Below are 21,175 nucleotides of genomic sequence, written 5' to 3' on the forward strand. Positions count from 1 at the left end.
AGAATTCCCGGTGGGCCGCTTCACTTTTGGGCCGGTCGAGGAATTATTTTTTTTTTTTTCACATTTCAGTGTCACGTTAGTTACATTAGGGCTACACACATTCCGCATTCTGACAGCGCAGTGCGCAGCCTCTGCATGGGTTGTACCATGTGATAGATTTCTCCCCTCCCCTCCTATAGAGTTGGTTGGGTCCATAGCCCGTCTTTTCCAAAACGTTTTCTCAGGTAGGCTCAGGTAGGCACCGCCGGCACCTACCGATAGCTGAGTCGGCCCTACAGTGACGGTACGCGTCAGGGAGGATGGATGGGAGGAAGAGGCCAGGAGGTATGGAAGCTTTGTTTCGGCCACAGAATAAAACATTTTAAAAGATAATTGTGACTTTTTATCTCACAAATGCGAGTTTACATCTCGTAATTCTGACTTTATTTCTCAGAATTGCGTGATATAAAGTCAGAATTGCGAGATATAAAGTCAGAATTGCGTGAAATAAAGTCGCAATTGCGTGTTATAAAGTCAGAATTGCGAGATATAGAGTCAGAATTGCGTGATATAAAGTCGCAATTGTGTGTTATAAAGTCAGAATTGCAAGATATAAAGTCAGAATTGTGTGATATAAAGTCGCAATTGCGTGTTATAAAGTCAGAATTGCGAGATATAAAGTCAGAATTGTGTGAAATAAAGTCACAATTGCTTAAAGTCTAAGTGAATTATTATTTAACCTTTAGGCTACATTATTTGTTAAGCCATGGTATTAATACAAACTACACAATAGTACGAGTTGAACTGTTGCTTCATTTATCCAATTTAGAAAAAGTGCTAATTTGGAATTCCACCATGGAAACAGTGGGCCGGTCTTGGGCCTGAAACTCCCGGGCTGAAAAGAGGCCCCACTCCGGCCCTGCATAAGGCAATAAGCCGATCTCGCATGGAGTGAGTGACGTGACATTCATTTAATGCATGTGAAAAAACTAAATATAGACGTACTGACTAAATCATTAATCGGCATTAGGGGCTGTTCACACAGAACGTCAATCATTCCACTCTGCTACTTTTCCATTGTTTTTCAGTGTGAACGCACTACTCGTGTTTAACTGTTGTGCTCGAGTCTCGTGCATGACATAGCATTCAAAACGCAGCACTCAAGTTTAAATAAGTTCAACTAAAACGAGACCTTGTGGTTTCCCCCCGTTCCACTGCCCGCGTTTGGCGTCTTGCGTTTTCGCTTTGAAAGATTATGTTTTTGTGTGATAAGGTAATATGCAGATTTGTGTGCTGTGCTTTTTAAAATGTAATTTAAAATGCCCCGCAATATCAAGCCCCAACGATTAAGCCCCGCCCCCAGCATCCGCCTGATAAAATATGTTCCCGCGGCTCTGCCGAAAACTGTTTCTTTCGGACGCTTCCGACATTCTGAGAACTGATGAGTTGGAGATACTGAGCTTGCGTGTAATTATTTTCCCCGGACGAAATACATGCTACTTTATTATTTTGTTGCAAACCAAAAAGGGTTACAAAATGAAACATATTGGAAATGTTCATGACTTAATTACTGTATTATCACTGTATGAGTTTTTGAAACAACTGGTGGAGTGAAAGTATTAAATTGTTTTTTGTTTTTTTTAAATCTTGTCTTAAACGACTGTGCATTGTTTTAGTTGAAGATGCTGTTGAAGGCTACATGAAGGGTGTTTTACGATCTCAATAAGGGATTTTGGACAAAAACAACTGAGTTACAGTATAGGCTGTTTTAACAGGAAGCAAGGGTGATTTATGAAATTCCAGTACTGTAATTATAGTTAATGACACATTCACAAATTTAGTTTGTATTAAGAAACTGTTTTAATAAACTGTCAAAGTTTTTCAAACAATACACCATTAAAATTGAACAAAGAAGAATTGTTGAAAACTAGTGCACTTGCACACTACACTGTATTTAACTCAGGCAATGCTTGTTATTATCTTGCATTATCAGAAAAAAGTGCACTTGCACACGTTTAACTCTTCAGGCAATGACTTATATTGCATTATATAAAAAAGTGCTCTTGCACATTTAACGCTTCAGGCAATACCTGTTTTTATCTGTAAATAACAAATGTCATTTTGAATTATCAAAAAAAAAAAGTACAAAAACTGTTTTAAACCAGTGCAGTGAAAAGACAATAAAAGATACAAAAGTAACAATATGCAACTTAGTCATTTGACCCTCTCTTTGGTGCGTTGTCTTACAAGGGTAGGTTTGCATTCAGAAAAACAATCTGCCTAACTTTGGACTCAGTCTGTTTCGTCTTTCTGAAATAATCTGACCTGTTTTGGAAAACACTCTCTCTGAAGGCACAGAGGTAGCTACTATGCAAAGTCTCTTTTTCATCACTGCTGTGTTAACCCTTAATGGTTAGACACAGCACCCCTGCAATCGCTGGACAACTTTTTGCAGTCCCCTTGCAATCAAAATGACCTTGGATGCAGTCACAAATCTGTTTCAATAAAAACACAAAAGAACTAAGTCAGATCTAATAAGTTATCACTGTTTATGAGAAGGGGAAAAAAAGAGGATTGAAATATGACAAAATCATTCACTTATTTCAAATATTTCACTAGTGGAAGCAGTTCTATGTTAAATTAAATTATACATACCTTTCACCACTAATTTCAACAGTGACTTCTTCAAGGGGGCTTAAAAATCTCACAAACATCCTTAATCATGCCCCATTTGTCAAGTGTCAGGGTTGGAAGGGGTTTACCAGTGCAATTGTAGCAATGATTGCTTCCTTCTGCAGCCAAAATCTGTTTAGCATGTAATGCGTGGACTTCCATCTTGTAATTACATCTGGCTTGAGCCTCAGCTCTTCAAGGCCCATTTGTTTTGTGTTGCCTTTAGTCTTTCTGTTGCAACAGTGCTTCTGTTGACATACTCAACAACACTTTTGACTTTTGTCACTGTCCCTTGAATGTGTTTTAAGCTTTCCCTCACAATCAGATTCAATGTGTGGGCAAAGCATGGCAAGTGCTTCCATTCAGCTTTCTGGAAAGCTGCTTTCATGTTGCTGGCATTGTCAGTAACACAAGCAACCACTTTGTTTGTGATTCCCCACTGTTCACATATCTTTTGGAATTCGGCTGCCAGATTGTCAGCAGTATGTCGGTCAGTGAATGAAAAGCAGTCAGGAAGAGGTGATGAAAGAGTAAAATGTTCATCGATAAAATGATAAGTGACTGCCATAAAACTTGTAGTTGTCCGTGCCGTCCAGGTATCAGTCGTCAGACACACAGCAGAGGCATTGCTGACTTTCACCTTCGCCTCTTCTTTAATTCTGCTGTAGAGCTGTGGCATCAGAGTGTTTGATATAGTCTTTCGGTTCGGAAAATGTACGATGGATCAATTGCCTTCGAGAATCTTCTAAATCCAGTGTCACTGACGATTGATAAAGGTTGAAAATCCATAGCAATCATTTTAACTAACTCCTCATCCACTTTGCTTTGTTTGACAGGGCCAATTGGTGTTCTCACAAAGCTTGTCATCTGACTTTGTCTTGTCCTTTGGACACTGGTGCCAGATGAGGACGCAGTAGAGGCAATAACAGAGGACACAGCAGCCGTAGAAGCACTACTACCTGATTCTGATGCAGATTCTGTAGATTCTTGCCTTACTTGCACAAACAATGCAGCTGGATGTTTTGTCTGAAGATATCTTCTGAAATCTGAAGTTGTTCCCCCTTGGCCTGACAAAATATTGTTGCAAAGCTTGCACTTTGCTATTGCTCCTCTTTCTGGAGGTCATCTTCAAAAATGGCTTCTTTTTCTACCGGTCTCTGCCTTGTTGTTAGTGAACTCTGGAGTCAGAGGTGTCAAAAGTGGTGTGGCTTAAGTTACCCTAAGTTCCAGTAGCACCTCAATGCAGAACACGAGATCCGGGGGGCGGAGTTGGATCCAGATATAAGGGGTGGAGATTGTATAGGTTTAGGGGTGGGTTTAGGGATTAAGGGGTGGAGATAGGTAGGTTTAGGTATATGTAAGGTGGAAGGAGTTGGATTTTATCCGACTCCTCCCCGTGGATTTCATGTTCCGCAGTGAGGACCATCTCCTAAGTTCTGTAACAGTATACAGCAGCTGTGGGGGAAGGGGTAGTTCATGCCCTTTGACTTGAGGTAACACCCAGTCTCCCTTGGCAACAGGGGAGAGCCTTTAGTAGAATAAAAAGCCTAGCCAAGAGATAACAGTTTGCTCTATATTCCTCTTAATATATCCTTTTAATTTATAATTATTTATAATTTATCCTTGCAAGTATTTTTAGGCATTTACTTTAATACTGTAAAGAAAAAAACAAAATGTAAAATACAAAAAAAAGTTTATTGTGCTTTTCCAAATATACACACAAATAGCATAATAGCAAACAGAATATATACTGTACACACAAGAAGCTACATATGCAACATGAACATAAATAATTGAACACAGATTTAATTAGGCTATCTAACTTTGAGAAATATGAATGTTGTTTATCAAGCATTACAGCAAAATAATTAACATGAAAGCACAACTGCTACATTTTAAAGGTTTGAAACAATTAATGTTTTGTAAAACTGTCAAACTAAACATTTAGGCTATTTGTGTTAACATTAATGCATGATATTTTCAGGAACAGCTTATTTTTATATAAGTTAATTAAAGTACAGCAAGAGCGGTTCGCAAGCATATGGAGGCGCCAGCTCTCTCGCGCCGTTTTGCTACAGCGATTCTCAAGAATTGTTGCAGTTTCGAATCACCAGTACACTGAACCGAAAACTGTGTCTTTCGGACACGTCCGACCATCTAAGAAACCGATGATCATGAGTTTATCCTGACTGAGCATGCGTGCTGTAAAAAGTTGATTAAGACTAGTTTATTAACTATCATTTAGATATGTAAAACATCCACGTTTGAACTTTAGTGCCTGTATTGGACAATTTAGTTGCTAAACTTAAATGAAACTTATCCAAGATGATTATTGTTATTATTTAACTACGTTATTTACAAATTACTTAATTTAAATATGTTTAAAGGGAAACTTCACTTTAAAATTAAAATTCTGTCATCATTTACTCACCCTCAAGTTGATTCAAACCTGTATGAATTTCTTCTGCTGCACAGAAAGTAACCAGACTGTTAACTGGAACCATTGACTTCCATAGTAGGAAAAAAATGTACTATGGAAGTCAATGGTTCCAGTTAACTGGTTGGTTACTGACATTCTTCAAAATATCTATCTTCCCATTGGGCACCTAGAAATAAGAAAAAAGTATAAGACATGAGGACTGGGAATGGTAACTTTAGATGGCCAGCTGGCATCTCACTTTGTTGCTTGTCAATAAAGTTAATTATTTTGACCTGGAACTTCAACTCTGAGAGCTTTTTTGAGACCTGAACCAAAAAGGACTTTGACCAGAACAGATGCTAGTCACGTGAGCAGCACAACGCATGTGTGTGATCCAGACACAGAACTGGCCAATAATGAGGCAGCATTCTGACGTAGATCCCGGAAACACTGCAGTGTGTACAAAAACGTGTGTTGGACAAGCGTGTGCAGAGCAGAGGTGCAGTAAATGAAGATATAAACAAACCCAAGAATTTATGCGTTATGAATATTTTCACATTCACAATATAATGCGATTTGATTTATCAGATAGCTACTTTTTATTAAATGCTGTATAAACTAGTTTCAAAGCTCTGTACAGGTCATTATACATAAACATCTACGTGTTTTAATTGGAAAGTTGGTTTACATATTTATATAAACAATAACCATTGGGGAACGTTTTATATTTGGTAATTATTTCTATGTTAATATAAAAAATGTCTATGTTGTTAAAAATAACTATCCTGCAATGTTTTAGGAACATTATTTTATTGCTGCAAAAAAATAAAAAGAGCATTCCTAGAACATTATTATTTAGTTCCCAAAACAATAACCAAACAGGAACCAAATACCAATGTTAGGGGAACGTTCTGTGTTTGCTGGGAAGCCCCAGAAGCAAACGTAATACTTGGCTTTCAGAACTGAAAATTATGGAATTATCCCTGAAGCAAGAAGAATCTGCAGATAATAAAATTGGACAATAACAACAAGCTGTTGATAAAATTAAAATGAGTTTAATCAATCATTATTTCAAGTACAAAAATGTATAAAAATTCAAACTGAGACGAGTTAAAATTAATATCAGATTCATATCTCTGCTAAAAGTGTTACAGCCTCTTCTTCAGCTCCTGAACATGAAAGTGTTTTTTTCCGGTGTAATTTTTCTGATGCTCTTCTTCTGAATGAGAAGGAAGAAGTGATTTCAGAACGAAGGCCCGAGTGAAACTCTTCCCACATTGATCACATGTAAAGTTTCTCTCCGCTGTGGATCCTCATGTGAATCTTCAGAATTGATTTACATGTGAAGAGTTTTTTAGACTTCTGTTTTTCCTTTCTCGTTCACGTCCATCAGGTCTAAAAGAAACAATAAATCAAGTGAGATTTCAAATGAGAGACAAATGTGAAATGAAAAGTGAAGCTCAAAGTCAAGATCACTGATGAGTTCAACAGTCATTTTAATCTCATCAAATCTGGTGGACAACTGCTGTCACGATTATGATCTATTTTAATGTCATGAAGATGATTTGTGTTATAAAACACTAGTTTGGTCATGAAACAGTGTAAGTCTGGTGAGCATCAGCATGTTCTTCATCATGAAGAATGAATGAGGAATCAAGAATAAACACCAGCCTCTTTGTTCTTCAGAATCATTATGTTTCATTCTGCAGGTTCTGGATCACTGGCGTTCTCTCCGTCCTCTCCTTCCAGATGCTTTCTGGCAGTTCTGCTGAAAACAAACAAGTTTAATTTCTTACACACATGATGCGAGAGGAATAATCAATATTTCAAGTAAGAAGGCTAATCACATTTAAAAAAAAAAATAGTGACCTTGATCGTGTAACCTAACAGTGCTGTTCAATAAAACCCAAATTACTACTTACTTTGATTCTTTATTTGAACCAATTATTGCTTGTTATTATATATTTGTATTTTAATAGCTGTTGTTTCACTTGGATATTACATTTTTTGCTCGATTACTCGATTTATCGGTGGAATAATTGGTAAATACTCAATTACTAAAATAATCGATAGCTGCAGCCCTACTTTACTTTTGCTTTAAAAAAAGGATTTAATAGAAATTTGGGTTTCATTTGGCGTTTCACTACTGAAGTCCTGTTTATTTTTTCCATCTAGCTGTGCTGAACAGAAGCCCAGAACATGTGGATATATTGACATTCAGAACATATTGACTTTCCCAGACTTACTATTGTTTTAACTAACATTTACTGTTATTTTTATTTTATATCTGAACACACATTTTTACTAAATTACAAAAATAGTCGTTATTGGCAGCCTAGAAAAAAACTATTATGGAGTGGAAATGGCTTATAAGTCAATAAGCGGTCCTCTGCCGCCATCTACTGTTTATAGTACATTTTTAAATGAATATGTTGGTTTGCCAAGTATAAGTTTTCCTACATTTTGAAGCGTTTAGTTTTACAAATGGGGACAATCTTTGAAGCATGAACAAATCATGGTTTTGGTCATCACATTAAAAATAACATTAAAACTGAATTAAGTGCTGGAAAAAGTGTGATGGACTTGAAAGTCCTTGATTAGTGCTTGAATTTTACTCTCAAAAGGATGTACGAACCCTGAAATAAATAATGTAAAAACATTTGTCTATTTCTGCCACAATATCATTTTTACAGTTTGCATTACTAAATGAAATCCAAAGGGAATATTGGTGATTTGTGGACTTAAAGCCATATTACTTAAAACTTTATGAACTTGTTCGTTCATGGCACAATGTTTGTCCTGGCTTCCAAGTCAGTGCTGTTTGATCTGATATAAAGTATATGGTTAATAACAGAGAATTATGTGTTGTGTTGTTAATACTTCATTGAATTCAAATGCTTTCTCACTAGATCTTGCTGCAATGTTATTAATACTGAATTAAAGTGATATTTCACCCAAAAATTAAAATTAGCACATGATTTACTCACCCTTAAGTCATCCTATGTGTATATGACATTCTCCTCAGAAGGCCTTTATTAACCCCCGGAGAAATGAGGAGCACTTTTTATGGACTTCAAAAATGAAACTGCAGTTGACTGCCATTTTAAAGTTTGGAAGAGCTAGGACATTTTTTAATATAACTCTGATTCTATTCGTCTGAAAGAAGAATGTCAAATACACCTAGGATGACATGAGGATGAGTAAATCATGGGCTAATTTTCCTTTTTGGGTGAACTATCGGTTCACGAGTAAACCGCTGTCTAGTATTGCTCCGAGCGGATAAACTGTTTGCGCTGTGCAGCTCAAATGAGTAGTGTGGTTTCATTCTGCTTTCGTTTGCCGTGTGATGTTTCTCGTATGCGGTAGAAATGGCAGCTCTCTTTTAAAAAAGTTTGCAAAGTGTGACCATTTAGCCTACTCGCAGTCTAGAGCCCTGTATAGGGCTGTGATGCAACTTCCTGTTGTCGAATGCGTATGCGTCGCGTCTGAACGCGTTGTTGTCTTTGGAGCTCTATCGATTTGATTTATAATTCTTGATTTTACTCTTTAAACTTACTTACAACAAACATTTTCTACTTTTCCTCACTGAGAAGCACTACTGCTCAAACCTCATAGTTACAACGCGGACTGTTGAGCAGACGTGTCTCAAGCCTGTTAGTGATCCAACGCTGGATACTCTTATAGGTTACTCCCGGGGATCACGGCTGAACGCGTCTTCTCAACACTCACTTACAAACATTTTTCACCTATCGTGCGTCTACTCTACACCCGTACCACTAAAAAGACGGATTATATCTAAGACGTTTGTCAGAAATTAGTATTAATTGATAGCATCACTGGTAGTGTCGTTGCTAACTTACTGTCCATCTGTTAAAATGGCGAATATATCAGATGTATGTAGTCTACCTTTTGGTGCAGGTGAGGACACATTTGAGCTGCACGCGGTACAGTCTGAGCTGGAAGCTGTTGAGAAACAGATCCACGACCTTTTAGTGAGACAGGCCGAGCTAAGAGACCGGCGTTTGGCTCTTGAAACATCACGCGCCGATGCTCACAAATCAGAGATTAATGTTACTAACCCGCTGACTCCGACCTCGTCTACTCCGTGCGTTACTCAGCATCGGTCCCGAGCGCCAAGGTCGCGATCAGCCAAGGTCTCGTTCACTCCAGCTCCAACACGCCACCACGAAGCCTGGATATTTCCGCAGCGGAAGACGCGAGTCAGGTCTAGACCAAGACCCTCTCCGACCCTCCCGGTTTTCGAGTTATCCACACAAAACCGCTTCTCCGCTCTTCGCGAAACAGAACGCGATGCTGTGATCATCTGTGATTCCATTGTTCGGCACGTCCATGCTACATCAGGTAAAAATAAGGTGCACAGTCACTGCTTTCCTGGTGCTCGTGTTTCTGAAATCGCTGCTCGCGTTCCCGAGATTCTGAACGATAACGAGCGCGTCGGAACTTTGGTATTGCACGCGGGAGTGAACAACATCAGGCTGCGCCAGACGGAAGTTCTGAAGAAAGACTTCAGGAATCTGATCGATACGGTACGCAGCACATCGCCTGATTTAACGATCATAGTGTCAGGACCGCTTCCCACGTACCGTCTAGGACATGACAAGTTTAGTAGATTATTCGCGCTAAATGAATGGTTAATGTCATGGTGCAATGAGCAGAAACTGCTCTTTGTAAATAATTGGAATCTGTTTTGGGAGCGTCCTAGGCTTTACCGTGCTGATGGCTTACACCCAAGCAGATTCGGAGCGGATCTTCTGTCGGATAACATCTCCAAAATGTTAAATACCTTTTGACTAGTAACCAAAAGTCCAAATCACAGTCTCTGCTGCACCAAATTAACTGATATAAATACTAGCGTAGAATATTGTATAGAAATGGTGTCTATTCCTCGTTTAGTGCGATCAAATAATAAATCTACTGCAGGATCTAGGAAAAATCTAATTGTTATTAAAACAGAAAATGTTGCTATTAGTAAACAAAAACAATTTCTAAAGCTAGGTCTTTTAAACATTAGATCACTCACACCTAAGGCAGTTATTGTAAATGAAATAGTCACAGATAATAGCATCGATGTACTTTGCCTTACTGAAACCTGGCTTAAACCAAATGATTATTTCGGTCTAAATTAGTCTACTCCATCAGGATACTCCTATAAGCATGAGCCCCGTCTGATTGGTCGTGGCGGCGGTATTGCAACTATCTATAGAGATATTCTCAATGTTACTCAGAAAACGGGTTATAAGTTTATTTCATTTGAAGTACTTGTACTAAATGTTACGCTCTTAGATGATAGAAAAACATCCCTATTATCTTTAGCCTTGGCTACCGTATATAGACCGCCAGGGCCTTACGCTGATTTCCTAAAAGAATTTGCAAATTTTCTCTCAGATCTATTGGTCAATGTTGATAAAATATTAATTGTTGGAGATTTTAACATACACGTAGATAATCAAAATGATACGTTAGGGGCTGCGTTTATAGACTTATTAAACTCCTTGGGGGTTAAGCAAAATGTTACCGGACCAACTCATCGTTTTAATCATACACTCGATTTAATTATATCACATGGAACCGATCCAACCGATATAGATATCATTCCGCAAAGTGATGATGTAACTGACCATTACATGGTAACTTGCATATTACGTACCCCGGTAATATATCATGCTGCGCCGCGTTATCGATTAGGCAGAACAATCCTTCCATCCACCATAGATAATTTTTCAAATTGCTTATCGGATCTGTCTCAGCTGCTGCCTGAACCTAAACAAACAGATGAACTAGACGAACTAACCAGCACTATGAGCACCATTCTCTCTGGAAAATTGGATATTGTTGCACCTATGAGACTAAAAAAGGTCAGAGAGAAAATTAAAGCACCATGGTACAACAATACTACTCGTGTTCTAAAGAGAGAAACCCGTAATTTAGAGCGTAAATGGAAACAAACTAATTTAGAGGTTTTTAGAATCGCTTGGAAAGACAGTACGTCACGCTATAAAAAGGCCCTAAAAGCGGCCAGGGCTGAGCACCTCCGCAAACTAATAGAAAATAACCAAAACAATCCTAGGTTCTTATTTAACACCGTGGCTAGACTAACAAATAAACAAGCGTCACCTGAACAAAATATTCCGTTACAGTTTAGTAGTAATGATTTCATGAATTTTTTCACTGAGAAAATAGAAAACATCAGATCCACAATTGTAAACGTTCAATCTTCAATCGCGCCTTATAATTCAGCCTCGATTATCACCCCGCAAGAACAATTACAGTGCTTTACAACTATAGAACAAAAAGAGTTAAATAAACTTATCATTTCCTCTAAAACAACAACATGTTTATTAGATCCCATACCAACTAAACTATTGAAAGAAGTGTTACCTGTAGTGGAAGAGTCTCTCCTCAATATTATTAACTCGTCTTTATCTTTAGGTCATGTTCCAAGAACATTTAAATTGGCAGTTATAAAACCTCTCATTAAGAAACCACAATTAGACCCAAATAACCTAGCAAATTATAGACCCATTTCAAATCTTCCTTTTATGTCCAAAATATTAGAAAAAGTTGTGTCTGCCCAACTGGGCTCTTTCTTACAAGAAAATGACACCTATGAAAAGTTTCAGTCTGGGTTCAGGCCGCATCATAGCACTGAAACTGCGCTCGTTAAAATCACAAATGATTTACTCTTAGCTTCTGACCAAGGCTGCATCTCAATACTAGTTTTACTTGATCTTAGTGCTGCGTTCGATACTATAGATCACACAATACTCTTAGATCGACTACAAAACTATACGGGTGTTCAAGGACAAGCATTAAGCTGGTTCAGTAAACTCCAGTAAACTATGGAGTGCCGCAGGGATCTGTGTTAGGCCCTCTGTTATTCTCAATATATATGATGCCACTTGGAAATATTATAAGGAAACATGGAATTAGTTTCCATTGTTATGCTGATGACACTCAACTATATATTTCATCACGGCCGGATGAAAACGCTAAATTATCCAAATTGACAGAGTGTGTTAAAGATATAAAAGATTGGATGACGCACAATTTTCTTTTATTAAATCCAGATAAGACAGAGGTAATACTTATCGGTTCAAAAAACCGCCCACAAAACCTCTTACAATACAACTTTGACATAGTAGGGTGTCCTGTTACTTTATCCTCTACAGTAAAAGATCTGGGTGTTATACTAGACTGCAACCTGTCTTTCGAAAATCATATTTTATATGTTACAAGAACAGCCTTTTTCCACCTTAGAAACATTGCTAAGTTACGTAACATGCTATCAGTTTCTGATGCAGAAAAGTTAGTTCATGCATTCATGACCTCGAGACTAGATTACTGTAATGCTTTATTAGCTGGTTGTCCTGCATCCTCAATAAACAAGCTACAGTTAGTCCAAAATGCCGCCGCTAGAGTTCTTACTAGATCAAGAAAGTTTGACCATATAACACCAATTTTATCATCACTACATTGGTTACCTATAAAGTTCCGTATTAATTACAAGGTATTGCTACTGACTTATAAAGCCCTAAACGGCTTAGCTCCAGTCTATTTAACGGATCTTCTATCGCCCTATAATCCATTGCGCTCTTTAAGATCACTAAATTCGAGGCTTTTGGTTATACTTAGGATATCCAGATCCACCAAAGGAGGGAGAGCATTTTCACATTTAGCTCCAAAACTCTGGAATAGCCTTCCTGATACTGTTCGTTGCTCAGACTCGCTCTCCCAGTTTAAAACTAGATTAAAGACGCATCTCTTCAGCCAGGCATTCATATAATATTTTAATCTTACAGTTAAATCCGGTCTCTACTTCATAAACGCCAGAGGAGAACTGGCCCCCGACTGAGCCTGGGTTCTCCCAAGGTTTTTTTTTTTTTCTCCATTAGGTCACCTGATGGAGTTTTTTGGTTCCTTGCCACTGTTGCCTTTGGCTTGCTCAGTTGGGGATACTTAATTTGATTAATCGATTCAGCAGTGCTATTGATCAGCATTACCAAACGTAGATGTTTTACACCAGAAACAAACACTGATGTACTATTTTATTTAATACTGTGAAGCTGCTTTGATACAATCTGTATTGTGAAAAGCGCTATATAAATAAAGTTGACTTGACTTGACTTGTATAGTGCTTTATTTCTGCTTTACATGAGCGCCACCTACTGTCAGAAAGCAAATTGTGTTTTTTTGCATTGATCTAAACTGACAAATGAGATATTCCTGTTGGTTGAACACGAGTTATATCAATCAATCAACAAAGTGTCCTGTGCTCACCACACACCGGCTATAGGTGGAGAGGAGAGATTTGGCTATAGGGTGATGTGTGTCTAACTTACACTGAAGAGACTGTGTTGCTCAGCCCATTAAAATAAACTACTCACCGCAATCTAGCGGTGCACGATATATAGACTCAATATCATTATCACGATATCACGTTGCCCGATATTATATCGAAATTCTCCCGATAATTATGCAATATTTAGTTTATGATACGTCCCGTCCGACATGTACCTATCGTAAAATACACGTCGCTTGGAGAGGGTTAACTTTTCATGCTACAGATTTTCATGCTACAGAGTCGCTACTCGCCGTCAACAACCAGATGCATTTACACTTGTCCAGTTTCGCCTGGAATGTGGCCCAGACCTCCTCCTGAAGTAGTTTGAGTGCGATCGGATTCAAATCCGTCTCGAATGTGTTTCGGAGGGCACTTACACCTGGTCTTTTCACGATCGGATAGCTATCCCATCACAGAAAACGCATGAAGTTTCCAGGTTTAAACAGCCCCTTCCATACGGCCAAATCTCTACCTGTGAGTTGCCGGGAAAAGTGCAAATTGCCGTCTAAAGGTTACACGGATGTTGATGGGCCCTGTTTATCATGACATTTTCTTTTTACTTTTTTTTTTTTTTTTTTTTTTTCTAACATGTCCTGTTCTGTATCAGTTGAAATAAACGTGTGTTGTAAGAAAACTTGTTTTATTTGTTATGAATCTATTTTGATGCGGTTTCCCATAACTTTTGTAATTTTACATGTTTCCTATAATCACAATATCACATTTGGTCAATATCATGCACCCCTACCGTGATCTCAGACTGCGGTGATGTGGTTTCTCCACTGCATGGATCTTCATGTGTTGCTTCAGGTCTCTTTTATCAGAGAAACTCTTTCCAAACTGATCACACATGAATGGCTTCTCTCCAGTGTGGATCCTCTCATGTGATCTCAGATGTCCTGACTGACTGAATCTCTTGTCACAGTGTGAACACTTGTAAGGTTTTTCTCCAGTGTGAATTCTCTGGTGCAGTTTTAACTTGTACGCTGTAATAAAAGTCTTCTCACACTCAAAGCACATGTACTCTCTCACACCAGTGTGAATTTTCTCATGTGCATGTAAATGTTGCAGCCGTGAAAAACTCTTTCCACACACAGAACATGAATGTGGCTTCTCCTTCGTATGAACTCTCAGGTGTGTCTTTAGGGCTGATGCACAGACAAATGTTTTGCCGCATTGATCACATGTGAAGGGCTTCTCTCCGGTGTGGATCCTCATGTGAATCTCAAGACTTTGTTTGTTTGAGAATCTCTTTTCACATTGATCACACATGAATGGCTTCTCTCCGGTGTGGATCCTCATGTGAACATTAAGATGTTGTTTGTTTGAGAAACTCTTCCCACACTGATCACAAGGGAACGGCTTCTCTCCGGTGTGGTTCCTCTCATGTGTTTTCAGATATGATGAGTCACTGAATCTCTTGTCACAGTGTGAACACTTGTAAGGTTTTTCTCCAGTGTGGATCCTCTCATGTGTTTTCAGATTTGCTGACAGACTGAATCTCTTGTCACAGTGTGAACACTTGTAAGGCTTTTCTCCAGTGTGGATCATCTCATGTCTTTTCAGATGTGCTGACAGACTGAATCTCTTGTCACAGTGTGAACACTTGTAAGGTTTTTCTCCAGTGTGAATTCTCTGGTGCTGTTTTAAACAGTTCGCTCTAGTAAAAGTCTTCTTACACTCAAAGCACATGTACTCTCTCACACCAGTGTGTATTTTCTGATGTGCATGTAAATATAGCAGGAGTGAAAAACTCTTTCCACACACAGAACATGAATGCGGCTTCTCCTTCATATGAACTATCAGGTGTGTCTTCAGGTGTGATGTACAAATAAATGTTTTGCCGCATTGATCACATGAGAACGGCTTCTCTCCGGTGTGGATCCTCATGTGAATCTCAAGATTTTGTTTGGTTGTGAAACTCTTTCCACACTGAGTGCAGGTGAAAGATTTCTTGGCTCCTCTTTTCTTTAAAAAAATATTTTGAGTCTCTGAGCGACTCAAAGTTTTTTCTCCAGGTTTGACATGATGTTCCTCCTTCACTACACTCAGTCCTTCACTCTCCTCCTCCACTTCCATCAGGTCTGACATGAAAGAAAAAAATATTAAATTTCATTTTCAGTACATTAACATAATTAAAAGAGAAATATAAAGTGAAAGGACATGAAAGTGTAGATAGCAGAAAGTAGACAACGGTTTTAAAATATTATAATAATTTGATGCCTTTTTATAAATTGATAATATGCCCATGAAATTTTCCATGAATGAGGTAAATGTATCTTCCAATTATTAGTTTTAAAACATAGGCACAAATCCCATGTTTCTTTAGAAAACATTATTAAATATATTTGATCAATGACACAATTATCTGACATATTAACATAAAAATATACAATACTGCCATATTTTGTCACCAACTTTGAGATTGATATTTATTTTACTAAAACGTTTTAATTATTAATGGCCATTTACACTAGACTTTTCACAAGCACAAGTAGAAATTTCACAAGCTCAAAGTGTAGAGTGAAAGCAGCTTTAACTAGCCTGGTAATACCAAACTCTGCTACTTCGCTTTTCTTCGTAGACAAAGTCTGGAATGGCATAATAGAGAAGTGTTTTCTTTCTCGCGGGGGGGCGCTTGTCTGAAGTTTAAAATCATTGGTTACCTGTAAGCCAATCACATGACGTTTGGTTATGGCGTGTGTTATGCGCAGGCTCAGCCGCATCTAACTTCCACTGTAAACACATGTATGATGCGAAAACAAAACCATCGAGCGAAATACCGGAGTGAACATGGCTGTGAACGACTTTTGCAGATTATGTGAAGTAAATCTACGCATCCACGGTACAGTCAGTGTCTACGTCGTCACGGCTCTCAGCCCGCCCTCTGTTCGTTGATTGGCCGGCTGTTTTCAGGCCGGAGGAAAACAGAAAGATAGGTCGCAGACTGAGTACAGAAGCGAAATTAAATTGAGCGGAAGTACGAAGTCTGACGTAGTCAGGCTAAGCTTTAACTAGATTTAAATTAACTATTTTATTAGCATTATCTGTGTCCTACATGTTTCACTCAACCCTGTTACTCCTGACATGATTTTCCCCCTTTCAAAAACTGATCATTTCTTAAAACTAGGGCTGCGCGATACTGAAGAAAAATGCGATATGCGATATCATAATGCTTAAAGTGTGTAAAATAAACTTAAATTATCTTTAAAATGTATTTAAAATGATATAACCAACATACGTGTTTCACATTATTTTTGTGACAAGAAAACATCCCTACAGCTTCAGAAAGTGAACATCAGTGTTTTACTGTAACATTAGAAGTGTTATTGTAACATCAGTGTAAACCACAGGGTTCAGGGTTTCAGGTTATCTTACATTAGGGTTATTAAACAACAGAAACTGAAAGAATACTTTCATTTTTGTAATATTATGTCATAATATATATATAATTAATATATAATGATATATTATGTTATTGATTCTCTCTCCTCAGAATCGAGTCTGAGCTTAGTTTTTAAACACAGATGCGTGATGACACACACTGTGCTCTCTCTCTCTCTCTCTCTCTCACTCTCTCACTCTCTCTCTCTCTCTCTCACACACACACACATACACTCAAAACTTCCGAAAAATAATCTTTCATAAAGTTTGGAAAAGGTTTAAGCGAATTACAAGGACATTCGCTGGCTTTATCGCACAGGTTATGTCGCTTTGCTTGATGTTCCTCTTGCAGTGTGGGTCTCGCCCGCCAGAATTTTTCTCACAAATGCTGAGGCATCATTAATGTCTTTTGGAATGCAGTTGGTTTATATATTAAAGATATGAAAATCATTGAGAAGGCTGCTTTCAATTTAAAATACTCATGCAGATGCGCATGCGGCTGTGAGCGACTCATTGGTTAAATGTACTTGCATCTGAAAATACTTTTATGATGCGAAATTAATGTAAACACGGTCAGTTATATCTTAAACCAACAGGATAAACTACATCTTATATTTCAAAAGAGATCTGAGCATTAGTGTGAATGCAGCTTATCGTATCTAAACTGAGAAATAAAATCACTCACAGCTCTTGAAAAGAAAGCGTTCAGACAGCCTACTTTTAAATACTGAAAGCACTCTGTTTATTGCTTGTAATGTTTTTTTTGTTCCTCTTTCTTATTTACTAGCCTTTGTATTTTGAAGCTATATTAGTTTATATAGCCAATTTAAAATTCTTAACATGTTAATTTAATTATTTTTAAAAATGCCTATAATGACACATGTAATTAAATAATGATTTTAAGTGTTATTAATAAGATTAATTAAGAAAAATAGTAGATCATGAGGTGCCTAAAGATTCCCATCCATACTATACAATGATGTATTGCTTGTCTTTGTCGAATAACACAGAACTTAAAAAGTAATTGCACATTTAATCGCAATATTGGTTAAAAAAAAAAAAATGCAATTAGATTATTTTCCAAAATCGTTCAGCCCTACTTTGCGATATTTTTATATATTTAATATATTGTGCAGCCCTACTCAAAACTGTGACAACCAGGAAGTGACATCATCTGGGGTCTTTCTGCTGCATGATGGGAGGACAAGAAAATAATCTCAATCCATTGTCTCAGTTTTTACACACACTACAGTGTTGATCACATTCATCAACCCTGTTACCAAAGTTACTGTAAGAAGAATCTCTATAACTATGAATAACGTGTATGATATTTGACAAATACAACTTTATCAGTAACTTGGTGTTTACTGATTATTCCTCAAGAAAGTATGAATGTTCTTCAGCATCATGAATGAATGAAGAATAAACACCAACCTCTTTGTTCTTCAGGATCTTCCGTGTGTTTCATTCTGCAGGGTTCTGGATCACTCATGTTCTCACTGTCCTCTTTAATAAACTCAGTCTTTGCAGATTTCAGCTCTTCCTGATGCTCGTCTTCACTTGTAGCTGATGGGAATTTACAGCATTTATTGGAGAAATGCTGTGGGAGGAGCTTCACTGATGATGTAATTACTGTGGGAGGAGCTTCACTGACCATGTGACTGATGTGGGAGGAGCTGATCTGACAAAATATAAAAATATATCAGTTCCTGATTTAGTTTTTATACTAAATATCACATCTAAGCATTTATGTCTGTCTGAAGTAAAGTAACTGATGCAAATGTATATCTTATGTTATGGCTAACCAGAACACTCTCCTAAATGATAAAGAATATAAACATCATAATGTCTCCCAAATATTAACAATGGTCAGAAAAAGAAAGAAAAAACAGTTTAAAGTATGGACACAGAAATAAATGTATATTTTTGAGAAACAAATACAGTCTGTTGACACCAATTAATTCAGCTTTAAGTGCCAATTTACAGGAGATCTGAAGACATCAGCATAATAAATGAGGTGAAAACAGGAACTATTGTCATGAAATAAAGAGTGTTTTCAGCAGATCTGTTAATATTGATGAGCCTCAGACTATCAACACTCATTCAACAAGCCATTCAGGATCATCAGCAGATCATCTCACTTCATTCTGAGTGTTTGCTGTTAGAAACACATTATTGAGTCAGGATAGATGTTAAAAGCCTGTAAAACTGCCCCATTGAAAGATAATACTGTTGCTTGTCACCATGACACAAATAAAACATAAAATATATATAAAAACAAACCAAACTTAATTAAACACCTCATCTAAATAACTACAGCAGTATAATGTTAATATCTAAAATATATTTTGATTTTCTAGTAATTACAATCATTGATAATGTTCAAAACTGACAATGATCCTAAAAAACTCATTATAAGCTCATGACATCAATTCCCTCATAGACCTCAAACTTTAACTCTTGACTTGACATTTAGTAACAGTTCTCACTCCAAACATCGAGACAATCACACAAACGAACACAAACTCGCTCAGGTCTGAATGAACTCAACATATTCTCCTCATGCTCGCTGCTGCTGCACTAAATGTTTATTTCAGAAGGAAGACGCCAGAAAAGACGCACAAGTATCTCGATGAAAATAATACAGAAATGAGCCTGTCGCCTCATCAAACTGTAAAGTGTGTGTGATATGGTTGTGTAAATATGAGATATACCGCAAACTGCTCTCCTCACCTCAGGACTCCTTCTTCTTCTTCTTTCTGGTGATGGTCGGTTCGTGAACGAATCGTTCTTTTGAACCGGTCAGTCGAACACTAAATCGGACTGAATCGTTTAAAACAGTTCGCGTCTTGCGTCAGCGCTGATCCACAAATAACTAAAGTTATCACTTTTGGACATGCCTGACACAGTCCCTCCGACTCGAAATAAACAATATCCCTGAGTATATGTTACTCCAGTTACTCCAACAGTTTACTGAACTGAACTGAGACATGTTGTCCTGAGAGAAGTGATGAGCACGAGCAGCTCATGCACGCACTATTTATAATATAATACAATTAGTCATTTTGAACCTTGCAAACCAATGTAAAGTCTGCTAGATTACAAACCAACACTGACCTGGTCCATGCATGGATGATTTCTTTGGCCTTTTTCTTCCCCTTATTCTGCATCTTCTTCCGGAAACATGTCAGTAAATGCAGCACAAGTTTTGACAAACACCAACATTTTTATTTTTAATTCATATTGGCCCAAATTCACACCTTAGTATCTCACACTTTGCCCCTTAAAGAGCTTTACAGACTTCCTGCACTGTGCTAGTGTAGAAGTTTGAATTGTGCATGGTTTTCTTGAACAATTTACACTAATACACTGGCTGAGTGCATCATGGCTGCAAAACTCTGTGATGGGGGGGGGTTGAAGACTGTGAGACCATGAGGTGTCAGTGGGGGTAGGGATGGAGAAGTGTGTAGGTTTGTGTGTGTAGAGGGGGAACTAAACAAATACATACCTTTTGCTGTGTGCCAGATGTCAAACTGATGTTGGACATTAGGAAATTGTTCCCTCATTATTTTTTGAATAGATGTGGAGCGATCTGTGGCCATCACCTGCACGTCAAGGCCCTGGTCCATCAGCTCAGTCATCTTTTGAAAGCTAGTGGTTCCATGGTAACAGAGCTTGTGGCCTCAGTAACCTAAAGTCAAGTTCGAATCATAATTTTACAAATAACATCTGTAATTTTCCATTATTATAATTTTGCTGCTATTTATATTTATTTTACCTGCACCAGTTCTGTGTGGAGTATCTCCTTTGTGTCATCCAACATAAATGTGTAGTTGCAGTATTTTGCACTGAAACCTGGCGTGTCACACCGGCCATCGCCCGTCAAGTGTAGCCTCTTTCCATCCTCCTGTTCTAAATACACGCTTGCCAAGAGTTCTGTTCTTTTTTCACTATACACTTCCTCGATAGCAGGGTGCAAGTATACCTTCTGGTATACTCAAGTATACCAACAATAGTCTTTGACGAAATTGGTTTCCCGCACATCTGGCAAAATTTGAAGAGTGACATGAGGCTGGACTCATTGACAATTAGCTTCTTTTCATGCCAGTCCTTTTCACCTTCATCATCTAATGATGATGATGTTGATGTGAGGGTGATGGTTGACTCAGGCTGATAGCTTTCATCATCTTCTCCTACAGCTTCAATGCTGCTGATGGTGGTACTGAGGCCCACAGGTGTACTTAGGCACGGTGACTTTAAAACAAACAAGAATAAAAAATAAAATAAAAAGTCATACAGTTGCTTTTGAATTCATTTAGAAATAATAAGGTGTGAAGTATGTTGGTTCTTGAGAAACTTAC

At 37.9% G+C, this 21,175-nt stretch overlaps 1 protein-coding gene across 1 annotated transcript; it reads right to left on the minus strand.

Moving 5' to 3' along the window:
* Window positions 1-6,104: 6,104 nt before the first annotated feature.
* Window positions 6,105-19,542, minus strand: LOC308687566 (uncharacterized protein). Its single transcript, XM_081360180.1, has 5 exons — window positions 19,529-19,542; window positions 18,249-18,490; window positions 14,179-15,514; window positions 6,743-6,836; window positions 6,105-6,466 (listed from the first exon to the last, which is right to left on the minus strand). Exons 2-4 carry the CDS (start codon window positions 18,469-18,471, stop codon window positions 6,770-6,772), a joined length of 1,626 nt encoding a protein of 541 aa, XP_081216306.1. The 5' UTR covers window positions 18,472-18,490; window positions 19,529-19,542; the 3' UTR covers window positions 6,105-6,466; window positions 6,743-6,769.
* Window positions 19,543-21,175: the final 1,633 nt, after the last annotated feature.

The sequence above is a fragment of the Scardinius erythrophthalmus genome (genome assembly GCF_964197995.2).
Source record: "Scardinius erythrophthalmus genome assembly, chromosome: 1".
In the NCBI taxonomy this organism is placed as follows: Eukaryota; Metazoa; Chordata; class Actinopteri; order Cypriniformes; family Leuciscidae; genus Scardinius; species Scardinius erythrophthalmus.